Genomic DNA, 13,632 nt, shown 5'->3' on the forward strand with positions numbered 1-13,632 from the left:
TACCAGGAGGAACACAAGTTAATATTAGTTAAGCCATCTGGATAATATTTTAGATTTGTTATCAACAACAACAACAACAAAGAAAAATATTTTTACAAAATATAATGATTTGAGGTCATAAAGCATATCTTGCAAGGTCTAGAATGTAATAAATGGAGTTAACTATATTTGTCTTTTCTTTCTCTACAGAGAAACTTGATCATGCTGTTATTCAGAAGGGGAGTCTTTATATATAGAAGCTAAATAGCTTAATTCCATCGACTATAAGCTTTGTGTTCTACCATGATAAACTGGAGGGATTTTTTAGAAGGAAGTATTTAGAGTTGTTTTTTTTTCCAGTACAAGCTAACATTTTTTGCAGAGACAAGGAGAAGAAATAGTTATGTAGTTAAAAAGGCAAAAAAATAAATTTTAGAGAAATAAATTTTAAATGAAAAGGATTAAAAGAGTTTAAAGAAATAAAGATGTCAAAGAAAATATATATCCAAAATATGTAACAGAAATACAGTTTGTTCAATAAACTGTTCTGTTCTTAGTCACTGTTTCCTTTCTACAATGCATCTCACAGTATCAACACAATGTTTTTTCTACACCTATGTTAACACTTTCTCAGACAAGTAATTCAAATACTTGTCCCTGACAGTGACTACTTCTTTAACTCATAGGAAGCCTTTGAAAACTGGAGAGGCCAAATGGTAAAAAAAAAAAAAGACAAGCACTTGATGCAGGTATCTGGGATCATAACAACAACAGCAATACCTTGGGTTTTTACATCGTTACAGAAATAAAATAACATTTGCTGCATCAAGGCACTATAATTTGTAACTTCACAATAGAAGCAGGAAATATTGCAGACTTAAATATAATAATGGAAGCAATAATCATCTTTGGAGTCTTGTAGCTAAGTGGGAAGCATATTTATGTTACTGTACGAAGCTCAGCCGTAAAACATCAAAACATTAAGTTTTCCTAATGGAAACGTTCTTGGGCTTTCAGGTAGCACATCAGAATTCTCATAAATATTCCTCCTAGAGCTTTTTTTAGGCAACCAAAGGCAAGAATTTTGAAGTATTTTTAAAATATTTTATATGAAGATCAGAAGGTAATAATCTAGTAAAAACTCTGATTTTATGAACTGCAGGTAGGCTTCCTAGGATTATGCCTGGATTTAGAATCAAAGAATCACCAAGGTTCAAAAAGACCTCTAAGATAAGCTAGTCCAGTTGTCCACCTATCACCATTATTTCACCACTAAACCATGTCCCTCAGTACAACATCTAAATGTTTCTTGGACATCTCCAGGGACAGCGACTTCATCATTTCCCTGGGCAGCCCATTCCAGTGCCTGACCATTCCTTCAGAGAAGAAATTTTTCCTCATATCCAACCCAAACCTTCCCTGGTGCTACTTGAGGCCATTCTCTCTAGTTCTATCACCAGTTACACAGGAGAAGAGGCCAATTCCAATTCTCCTAAGATAGGAAATGTAAAAAGAGAAATTTAGCCAGGAGTTCTTAATGCAGAACAATTTCCAAGACAGTTATCTCAGTAAATACATAAAATGAACATATCCTGCACGTTAATTATTTTTTCGAATTAAAAACTACTTGTCAAAATCCCAGAGAATTCTGAATCAGTCACAGTCAATGTGACATTAATTGTATGGACTGTTTAAATATTTCAATCTTGTTTTACTCTGATCTTTTCCCTCTTGTATTTAAATTATTATTCAACTACGTTTACATACGTTGTTAAAGTAACAGCTGATCCATTCACATATTTATAAAATTAGAATAGATTACACGTGCATAATAACTTCATATCTAATTTTTAGAGCAGTATAAATTGATGTCCATGTAAAAATTCAAATATAAATCATTTTTCTGCTGCCTGTTCACTACAACGATTCTTAAGCAAAGAGAGAAAAAGAGAAAATCCGAGAGGCATAAAACACATTAACAGGAATGATCATGTCCTTCGGAGGAAATGAAAGGTTCTTAATTATTTGCCATGGCTGATTCTCTGAACTGCTAAGTTAACAAAACAGTTCAGAGAATGGTACATAGCTGCCACATGAAAGCATCTCTTATCCACCTATTCCTGGCTCAGACATGTTTTTTGGCACAGCCTAGTCTGTGCATAAAGGTAGCAAATGAGAATATTCACAAATCGAAGGGAATATAAGAAGGCCCACTCCATAATCCCACCTGAGATCAAAATAAAGTGTTGTTAGTTGTACCCTTTATATAATTTTAATCCACACACCCAGCTTTAAAATGTTTATTTAGATGACAATTTAGAGACAACCGTTGGGAGCCTGATCAAAATATCCATTTCTCCATCTGCATTTTAAGAAATTTCTATACTGCAAGGTTGCGGACCAATTCCAGAAGTACCTTCCATTTCTGTTTTTTTTTCCAGATAAGATCCCTGTAATGTCAACTGTCTAGTAAATGATCTCATAACTTATCAGCCAGTAAATTGCTCGCTTTTTCTATAAAATAAAATGCACAATAAAATATGGGTAGGAAACAAATAAATTACCAGAAATTTATTTAAGTCTGATAGTTTTATTGTTACTTTACTAACTTTCTTATGTTAGTTAAAAATAAAGTAATTGTGCTATTATAACTGAGCTTGGCTTTGAAATGTAAGATTTAAGATAGCACTGAGTTTCCTGTAACAGTCACTTTGTAGGGTTCTTCCATCAGCATGTGACATTAATTTACATTCCAGCTTTTAACTATGACTGTCATGTTTTGTTTAATTTTAATTTCAATTAAAATGTCTATACTCATTTGATCAAATTTTAATGGCAGATGTTCTTGAAATAACTTCAGAAAACTCAGACATTCGATGATTAATCAAATCTACAAATTACTAAATTTAGTTTATGCATTTTTTAATAGTTTTCAAAGTTTAAGTTAATTCTGAGGAACAATTCAACAAGTGTAGTTTGTGTTGAGGGCTTTTCCATGTCACCCTGTGAGTGAAGAAAAGAATTTACTAGTGACAGTGAAGGAACATTTATTGAAAGGTTTGATATGTTGTATACTTAAAATCTATACTGGGGGAAAAAAAATTAAAAAAGTTGATTTTAGACAGCAAACTAAATAATTTGGGTCATCTCACTAGGTAAAGTTCTGTTAGTTCTATTAGGTCATCCAGGACAAGAAGGATGCAGAGCTGTTGGGCTGAGTCCAGAGGAGGACCACAAAGGTGTTCAGAGGGCTGGAGCACCTCTCTTATGAAGGTAGATGGAGGTAGTTGGGCTTGTTTAGCTTGGAGAAGAGAAGGCTCCAGACAGACTTCATTATGGCCTTCCGGTACTTGAAGAGAACGTTTAAACAGGAGGCGAATGACTTTTTACAAGGTCTGATAGTGTTAGAACAATAGGAATGGTTTTAAATTAAAAGTAGGGAGATTTAAGTTAGAAAAAAATATTCAGAGTGGTGAGGCACTGGAACAGATTGAGAAGCTGCGGATGCCCCATCCCTGGAGGTACTCATGGCCAGGCTGTGTGGGGCCCTGGGCAGCCTCATGCAGTGGGGGGCAGCCAGCTGGGGGCTGGAACTCCAAGATCTTTGAGGTATCCTCCAATCCAAGTGATTTCATGATTCTATGATTCTATATGAATAATTCCCTCACAGTGGTTTTGGTTTGGCTGTATGGTACTGCGCCTCTTGTGCCAATATTCACAGCTGAAGAATTTTCCAGCCCTTTAAAGCTGACCTTATGTTGTTGTTTTATTTTCCCTCTTTCCTACTGTCTGAAGATGCACAGTTCGCTGATCTGCAAAAGATATGCTCCGAATGTTAAAACAAAACTGCATTATTCAGAACACAATACAATACCCACCAGGCAGGCAGCTGCAGGTGAAATTGCTCCCGTCGTGTTTCTGTGCTAGGTCGGTGCAGGTTGCGTTGTTCTGGCAGGGCTGGCTTTGACAAGCATCAAATTCCTCACACAGGGGGCCCCAGTATTCATCCTCGCACTCACAGAAAAACGTTGCCTAAAAACAAGCAAGATTTGTACTCCACAATGAATTTTCAAAGGATATATTTTCATTGACTGCTCTATGAACAAGAATGTATCTGCTGCTGTTCCATTTGAAACACAAGTAGCTGACATGAATACATAAAAAAGCATGAAGTTACCATTTGAAATACTAAACCTGTACCAGTTCTTCAGGTCAGATTTTTAATCAAGCCAGGGAATCTCCACTAGACATGGATCAGATCCATGATGCCTAAATCAATATACTTTTTTTCTCCCATTCCAGAAATTATATTTTTATACCAGTATAATTACCAAGATTTGTAATATATAGATTTACCACAACAAAACCCTGCTACAAAGGAGCACCTCCTATGGGATGAGCAGTGCTGGGGCTCACTTCAGGAGACACAAGCCACTCTGGTCCTGCTAAAACACGTCTCCTTCTGAATGTATTTAACATCTTTTCCAAGACATGCTGCTTTTGCTGCATAATAAAGGATTAAGAGCTCTATTCCTGTTGAAGAAATAACTGTCATAGGTACAGTGTGGTATTCAGCATTTTTTTTAAGTAATAAAACATAATTAAATTTTAAAAAATATTTAAATTGCCAGGGATGCATTTAAGGATGGAAGCAAGGAAAGCTCTCATCTGATATATCCATTTAAATCAAATGCCCCCTTCCTCTGTTCATTAAGCACTAGATGGCAGCCGCACTCACTTCTGCATTTCCCAGCCCCATCACTTGGGCTCAATGCACACAGCTGTCCCAGGCACAGACGTTGCAAAGCAAAGCACAAAACGTGCATGGAACCAGAAACAAAAAGGCCATGTCAGCATTTTATTTTCTATTTTTACTTCTGTTTGCTTCATGCAAATAAACAGCTGTGTATTAAGAAAAAAAAAAAAAAGACAATGAACTTCATACAAAGAAAGAAAGAGAGATGATAGTAAAATGCAGTACATTTTTCCTTAAAAATACTGCATTGATAGAATCTAAACAAGAATTAATGTTATAATAGAATCATACGATCATTTGATTTGGAAGAGGCTCTTACAGGCCATCTAGTCCTACACCCTGCAACGAACAGGAACACCTACAGCTCCATCAGGTGCTCAGAGCCTGGTGCACCCTGGCCTTGAATATCGCCAGGGACGGCGCTTCCACCACATCTCTGGGCAACCTGCGTCAGTGCCTCAACATCTTTATTGTAAAAAATGCTAAAAACATTATCCTTATATCCAAGGAAATATATATTTTACATCTCCAAAACTCAACAATGTGCATGTTATTTATCAGGAGTGACAGAAGCCTGCTCACAGAACTGCTCTGCATATATTTCACACCAGCAATGAGATGTTTCCAGACTAGGATGTAGTTCAATAAGAAGGAAAAAACAGGCAAACAGCTGAAAAACTGCATCACTCATCACGGCAGTTTTGCTGTTATTCCAGAACAGGATACTGGGCTGTATTTCCAGAACAGTTCCTCATATTTTAAATACAAAAATTTACAACATATCAGAGCAGACAAAATTGTGCTACATAACACCATGCATGCTAAATCCTGCTTTCTTTTCCTTTCCTCCCTCTCTTACATTTGGAGGCTGCTCTACTGACAGAGGATATAGAAATAGTTTCAAAAGTGCCATGATTTTCAGTGGTGGCGTAGATTATGCCCATGGGCTATAATACTAGCACTGGGCATCCATAGGTAAAAACTATACAACTTTTATGTACAATAAATACAATCCTGACATAGATTCATAGACAAAGGCATTAATAAATTGCATAGCCCATGCCATGAACACTGTGTGCCATTCCTTATCATCAATATTATGTCAAAGTAATCAAACAGAGAAGAATTAAATTACACACTGATTTTCAACTCCAATTTTAAGAAGTTTACATATTTCTCTGAAAAATCTTAGTAATATCTTATGTTTGTTTGTTTTTTTAATATCATTAAAGAAAATTTCTGGTTGATGCACTGTTTTCATTTTTTGTCACTGATTACAAACTCACTGGAGGCATAAAATAATTTTACTTTTTACCCTACGGAAAAAAAGATGGTCTGGTCTGAATTATGGAACTATCCCCTCCCTACCGAAATAATGCTTTGGGTCTGCTTTTTCTTGACAAAATACTTTGAGCATTCATGGCAATCCTTCCAGTGAGTCAATTGAGCAAAACACTTCTGTGTGATAAATACTTATTTTGTATTTAGGAGTATACTGTACTTTGGAAACAAAGTTGATAACCAAAAAGACACGCCTTTAGGCGTACAGGGAGCTGGTGTTAATAAAGACAAATAAAATCAAGTGGATCTACTCCAATGAACTTAGAACCTATAGAAGACATGGAAATCATCATTATTCAATTTGATTCATTATTTCTCAGTGCAGGCAGGTTTTTTTTTTTCTATAAATATAAGTGGTTCTAACACTAGCAATAAAACTCCATATTTACACAGTCTGTTCTTCCTCACTTAATGCAAGAACGGAGCAATCTGTGAAAAAAATCATTATGTCTCCATAGAACCAGAACTGTAGATCTCAAATCTAATGGATGTCTATAGCTCACTTTAAAATCCTACACAGAATCAGAAATTCATAACAAACTTCTCTCTGGATTACAATAGGATTTCTCTCTTCAATTCATAGCCAATTTGTCTGAGGACAACTCGTTCTGGTGAGAGTTAATAAATGTCAATTTGGTATTTATTTGGTGATAATACCAAGACCAGTATTATCTTTCTGAGCATTCACTTTTCCGTTGTGGAAGAATGGCAAGCACGACAGCAAAACAGAGGTACTAAGCTCTGCAAAACAGAGGTACTAAGCTCAGACAAAGGGGGAAAAGGCATCACTTTAACACAGCATCACTTCACTTCAAAGAATTTTGTTCAAAGTTGTGAATTTTATGTTCAGTGCCAACAACAACTGAAAAAGAAACTGTCATTATGAGCTTACAATTTTATGTCCACATTCCGTAAAAAACACCCAGTTCAGTAGATGGTAAGCTATTTATTTACAAGCAAGAAATAACTAAAAACCAGCCAAGACTTCCAGGTTAGACAAAAATTCATTTGTTTATAGTTTATGTGCCTCACGGATGACAGTATGCCACTGCACTTATATTACTGCAGATTGTTAATTACATTTAAAGTTTCCATTATGCAAATGTGTTACTACTAGATTTGGTATAAAACTATGAAGTACATGAAAAAACAAAGGCAATCAATCTTCTCAGCACTGGAAGCAAAATGACTACAGCCAGAACAGCTCTGAGCATATTCACCACATTAGGCCTTTTATGAATTCCACTAAGAAGTTGCTTTGCATCCTGCAAGACTAGAGTGTGCAAACTGAATGAATTATAGATAAAAATAAACAGCAAATCACAAAAGGCATGTTGCAAACCTAAAGAAAATTAAAGTTTCTGTTCTGGATAAAGAAATGCAGAAGGTCTTGGGGGAAACAACTCAGCAGTTGGTTGGTACATGGCAGGCATATAATTTTGGCAGTTGTTTGCTTCATCATTAGGGAAACCATAAAGACATTTTATGATACATCTCCCCGAAGACGACTTAAACAATGGCAAAAACATCCTGTTTAATGAAATATACACCTTCTATTTTTAACTACGATGCTCATGCTGGGCCTGATTCAGTTTCCCAGCTGAAATTCTATTATGCAACTAATACACTAATGGGTAAGGAAAACTGTCAGATTTGAAAAATCACTGTGGCTGAATAGACAAAATAACTTTTTTATTATCCTTGGAGGACGAGTTTGGTCATAAATAAACAACATTTGGAAACAATGAGGTTTTACTGAGTTGCCCCTTCTCAGAGCACTACTTGGCATAGGTCTGAAGAAAACTGCAGAGTATCACTGGGAAACTTCTTCATCTGTTCAAGGTAACAGTTTCTGACAGCAAAAATTTATTTTTCTGAAGTTAAAATGTTATTAAAGAGATAGAATCCTGCTAATTTTAGTTCTTTGACTAGTATGAACTAGTAAATGCTTTTCTAGAAACGGACTTCAGCATGATTGCCATATCTCATAGCTTCAGCTACAGGGATGTCTGATGCACATTCTGTTATAAACACTACCTTAACACATTGTGCTGTTACTGCTCCTCAAAACTGTGAAAAGATAGGAGTAATTTTAAATTTTCCTATTCGTTTTCCACAGAAGGAAAAACACTGTATGCACAGTCAGGATTAAAGATGTGGATGTACATAATAATATAATAATAATGATACTGAGTTCCCTTTTCTCAAGCTCCCCTTTGCTGCCATTAAGCCAATTTGCCTTTCTTTTTAAAGATTATTATAATTTATTAATAAGTAAAATTCCACATATCAGAGATTTTTTAAACATGGGTGATTATTAAAAGCAACCGATGCGTTTTTCTTAATAAAAATATATTAATGCTTCTGCATAGATACAGGAATTAATGTATGTTCTCTTTGTGACATACAGCTTGCAGTAAAATAAAGAAATTAAGGACATAAAAATGGACTAACATGAAAAACAGAACATATGACTGTTTATCAAAGCCTTTAACTCTCAACATGACAAAAAAATTGAAAAAGGGAAGATGTTTTCATATACCACTATATATAGAACATCTGAACATATTATTTACATAAATCAAACTCAAAATGCTGAATCTCTAGAAAAATGGCAGATACAGGAAAGCAGAAAAACTAAGCTGGACCATAAAATAGTATACTGCATGAACAAGTTATTTGGATAACAGTCATTGTGTTCACATTACCTTAAGCATTTTAAAATTTAATTTTCAAAGAATAAAGATGTTAAGTTGTTCCAGATGTTAGCATTGCCACACACAGATAGGTTACTGCAGCAACTTAATTATTGTTGTTACAAGTCAGAGCGGCATTTTTCTATCAAACATGCTTATTGAGAATTTAAATCACAAAATGGTAGCAGATGAACTATTAGTGAATTCCCTAAATATGCCAGATTTTCTGTGTTCACAGCAGGCTCGCAGCTGTTAATATTTACTCAACAGTTACTATTGCTTTTATCTCCCAAATGAATGTTATTAAAACCAAATATTAGCTGCACATCTTTGTGCTGCATATTACTTTATTAAAATCAACATGTATAGAAGGCAGCAAAGAATACAGGCTCTTGATCATAGAATGCCAGTCTGGTTTTGTCAAAGAGGTATACAGCATGGAAAGTTAACATATATGATTTTTTTGTTGTTGTTAGTAGATGGCACAAAAATGTTACAGTGGTCAATGAAATTGCCATTGTCATTCTAATCTCTCAATATAATGTGAGCACAGGAAGATTTCCAAACATTATCAAATTATTTCATAAATACACCATTACTATTTAGTAACGTCTATGGTTTTTGAAGCCTATTGCACAGCAGCAAGGTAGCACATACTCAAAGGACCAAGAACAATTTCCCTTGCATTTTTTATGGGCAGAAAATTTCCAAATTATGCAAAGATCTTGATAAGTTCACCTTACCTCATCTGGTTTCGTGATACATTTTCCTTTTCCTGAACACTGGAATTTATCTGAATGGCTTCCCGCGGGCATGCAGGTACTGACTTTCACTATCACAGTCAACCGTAAAGCCACAATGCACTTGGTAACTGAATCATTCAAAAAGCCTTTAAAAAAAGAAAAAGAAATCATTAACACATGGGGGAAAAAAAAGTATAAGTTAATACATAGTGATGCTCATCTACTAGACAAACAGAACTGAACTGAACATGATTTCTCATACTTCATACAGTCTTACCTAAATTTAATGCATGTAAACACAAATTGGAATAGAGTTTGTAAGCACTTCTTATGGTTAACAAAAGAAGAGAAGGCTGGTGAAACAGATCTACTTGTAGGGCTCTAGTCTTCTTTCATTTCTCAGGTTTCTAATCATCAACTACTTAGTCTGCTATCTTTTTGATAGTTTATGTACTTAAGTATTTAATGGCAAGGAATATTAAAATCAATCTCAGTGGAGGAAAACATTTATATAAATTTCAGCAGTTACTTAAAGTAGAGCTAGAAAGCACACAGATCTTAAGCAGAATGACAATGGTAAAAAATGGACAATCTCAGTGCTGCCTCTTTGATGAACTCTCCAAGGATGTACTCCACTCGACAGTATTCCTTTCAGTATTTGCAATACAAGTTATATCTGAATGTCCTATCACTCTATGAGCTGATACTAGGCACTATAATTTTATGGAACTGAAAAAAAAAATTGTGGGTTGGAAGCTACTAAAACACACTGGAGCACAAAACATCCTTATCACCCATATTTCTAATAGAAATATTTGTAAAATAAAATATCCTTAATTTTTAAAAATATGACTGCAAATGGAGGCAGGAAGTATATGACACAATTTTTTTTCCTAATATTCTTTGTTCTAAATTCTAAAATTCATTTCTGGCATAGGTTTCAAAGGAACTTTCAAGATGCAATAAAGTTTCTTGCACTACAGACTGGAAATTGAACAATATGTTCTCAACTACAAAAGATAATACAGTATTGGTATTTTATATATATATATATATATATATTTATATATATATCAGTAAGCATTTATAAGGAACAGTAATACACCAATTTCTCAAGAAACTGCTTGAAATTCAAGTAAATTCTCTTTCCAGAACAGCTGCTGAACATTACTTACATTCTGCATACGAAAGTCTCAAGTGTGACTAATTATACAAATTGCAAAGCAAATGACATGGAAGAATTCCACTGTCATTCATTTTTAGATCTCACTTTTTAAAATGGTGCTTTCTTTGAACAATAAATTGTCCATACTAGAAACACTAAGCCATGTCTTCAAAGCAGCAAAATCTCATACCCAATACAATTGTTATCAACTTGAATACAAGTTGCATGAGTCAGTTAAATATTCTACAAGACCAGATTAAAACTGTACAAGGGACAGTTATAAATGCCTAATGGTCTGTTTTACCCAATGGAAATTACTGTAATCTGCTGACCTCTTCTAAGAAAGCCAGTTTATTCTGGCCTCAATACACACCTCCTTTTTGCCCATCTGCTCTAAAATGCAGCCAGAATTCTTTCCTTTAACAATTGAACGTGATTGTCACAGGCAGTCATGCAATTATATGTGAATGCTCGGAAGAATGTGGTATTTAGAAAATGTCTTTGGGTTCACGTTTTCTTGTCTGAAGCAGATTGTTACATATTCTTCAGGACAGTTCCCTAAAGGAATATCAAATCAACCTTCTTTCTACTTCGAGTGCTGTTCTATTTTGGTATCTAAATCCCTTAGGCAAACCACTGAAGAAGCCATTATTCTCACTGGAATGCCACACGTTTTCCTGTAATTTCTAATTATCTCACCTAATTTCCAAAGACTAGAAAGATAAAAATACGGCTATACATATTCCCTTCTATAGAAGTTGCATAAAACTTTCTGAAATCTTAAAGTTCTACGCCTAGAAGAGAGTTGCCTAATCATCTAAACATGACTCCCTGCTTAACACAGGTTAATTAATTCCTTCTTCAATTCCTGTAACAGTGACTGAAGTAGAGTAAGTTCTATTTTTAACTTGTAGGTATGAGAATATTTTCAGAACGCTTACAGCTCCTTTCACCTGACGTCTGAAGAAAAAGATTGAAGTTGTTTATAGCAAAAGGTAATTTTGTTCATTTTAATCTTACCGGTTTTCTAAAGCTGGTTAAAACATAATGACATCAGAGTTGAACAATTTGCGGTTGAGCTAATTACAGCAGTAACACTGAAACAATTTTAAAACCTAATAAATCAGGATATGATGTGACAAGTCGTTTATATTGCAGAGGAGGCATTTTCAAGCTTTGTGCACACACAGTTGATAGTCTGAGAAATGCCTGAATGATTTCATTGGCAGTACACTGGGTAAAATACTATACTCACTCCATCCTGCTAGTTCACCAACTTAATCCTAGTAGAGCAAAGCACATGTGCTCCTATTTCTCTTGCATCAAAAAGGTGAGAATTAAAAATAAGGAATTAAAAAAAAAAAAATGACAATATTATTTACATTCAGGCGCTTTTAGAACTATCACATTGTGCCATTCAGATTACCATTTTAACCTTTATTCGACTCACAACATATGACTTCTTTATACCTGTATTTAGTCCAGACTATTGAGTTAGCAATTAGCAACCATATTTGCAACAGAGTAAGAAGCGACTACTTGGCTTGTGTAATCTTATACTTGTACTATCTCTACGCTGTGAAGACAACCACAAGCACCTACTCTATTTATCATCGTGCTTTTGTGATCTAAACATATAGTAGTAAATATAATTTAACAATACAAACCCATTTCTCCTTCTTACAGTAGCATGTATCGCTAACTCAAATAGTAGTTATTTATCTAGTACATTTAAGAGAGCTCAATCCTTCGAATATGTGTTCAACATTCAAAGACTCCAAAAATGAAGTATATCAAGCATATAATCAAAGCACAATTTGTGAAAATTTACCATTATACACTGAAATAATGGAAGCATGCTTCTGATTTGCAAATAGCCAGTCACTCATCATCTTTTCCATCTTTTCATGGTCAGGTCATTAAGGCCTACTACTACCCTCAGAGGCCTGACACTAAAACTGTTCTACTGAATCTGAAAAAAATGGGTCAGGAATCCTTTCCTGGTTTGTATTACGATTGTTATCATACAGAAGAAGAAAAAAAGTGCAAAACAGGTAGACAGTGACATGCATAATATTTGATGCAGTACTTCTAGGACATCAGTACCATAGGATGCTTGGACAGAACACCTGAGATCATTCTGTAAGGATACTGCTAGGTAACATAGCACCTAGGGACTCAAATATACAGCTGCAATAACAGAACTGCTACTTTGCACACAAATACTGCTATTTATAAGCGATACAATTAATCTAACCTCCCAACTTCTATACAAATCAGTACACTTACTGTGTTTTGTTACAAAAGCCTTTGTCAGATACTGCTTTTGAAAGTACCAAGTACCATATCTCGTTCCTATTGTGATAAATAAGCTTTAGCGAGAATCAAAGATCCATTTCAGATTTATTTATTTTTTTTCAAATGTCACATGAAACAGCAATTTTAAAAGTTTTTGGGTTTTTCTTTTTTTTTAATAAGAGACTGCAAAACTCACTGCTCCCCCTCAGCCCTTTACACCCTTTATCACAGTCACAGTCTGTTTGAAAATGTTTTCTTCCTTCACTACAAAGACTGAAAAGTCATCCTAGACTCTTAAAATCAAACATATACTCTGTTCTCAGACAATGACCATTACAATGATAGAGATAAGCATTGTGCTGGTCAGGTTATATTCTCAGTAACACTTCTGCACAGCCATGGGAAGCAGATTTACCATAATAGGCATACATAGGTACAACACAAAGCAAAATTGGGGTATCAGAAAATTATTACCAAAACTTTGGGAAGAAATGGTATACAACCTGACTTTCAAGTTGGAGATGAGTTTTGCAGGACTGAGAGTCAAAACATATTTATTAACTAAGCAAATTAATTGATATACCTAGCATACAAAAATCCCTAAGCAGATTGATTCTCCCCTATAACAAAGAACAATTTCAAAATGTCACCGCT

The 13,632-nt window shown here is 34.8% G+C and overlaps 1 protein-coding gene across 1 annotated transcript in view; it reads right to left on the minus strand.

Moving 5' to 3' along the window:
* LOC100541413 (delta and Notch-like epidermal growth factor-related receptor) overlaps positions 1-13,632 on the minus strand; it is a 75,781-nt gene that overhangs the window by 27,529 nt on the left and 34,620 nt on the right. The window contains exons 5-6 of the mRNA XM_010716652.1: positions 9,516-9,661; positions 3,858-4,011 (exon numbers count right to left, since the gene is read on the minus strand). Of these exons, the coding sequence (XP_010714954.1) occupies positions 3,858-4,011; positions 9,516-9,661 (300 nt within the window). The remainder of the gene's footprint in view (positions 1-3,857; positions 4,012-9,515; positions 9,662-13,632) is intronic.

The sequence above is a fragment of the Meleagris gallopavo genome, chromosome 11, assembly GCF_000146605.3.
Source record: "Meleagris gallopavo isolate NT-WF06-2002-E0010 breed Aviagen turkey brand Nicholas breeding stock chromosome 11, Turkey_5.1, whole genome shotgun sequence".
Lineage (NCBI taxonomy): Eukaryota > Metazoa > Chordata > Aves > Galliformes > Phasianidae > Meleagris > Meleagris gallopavo.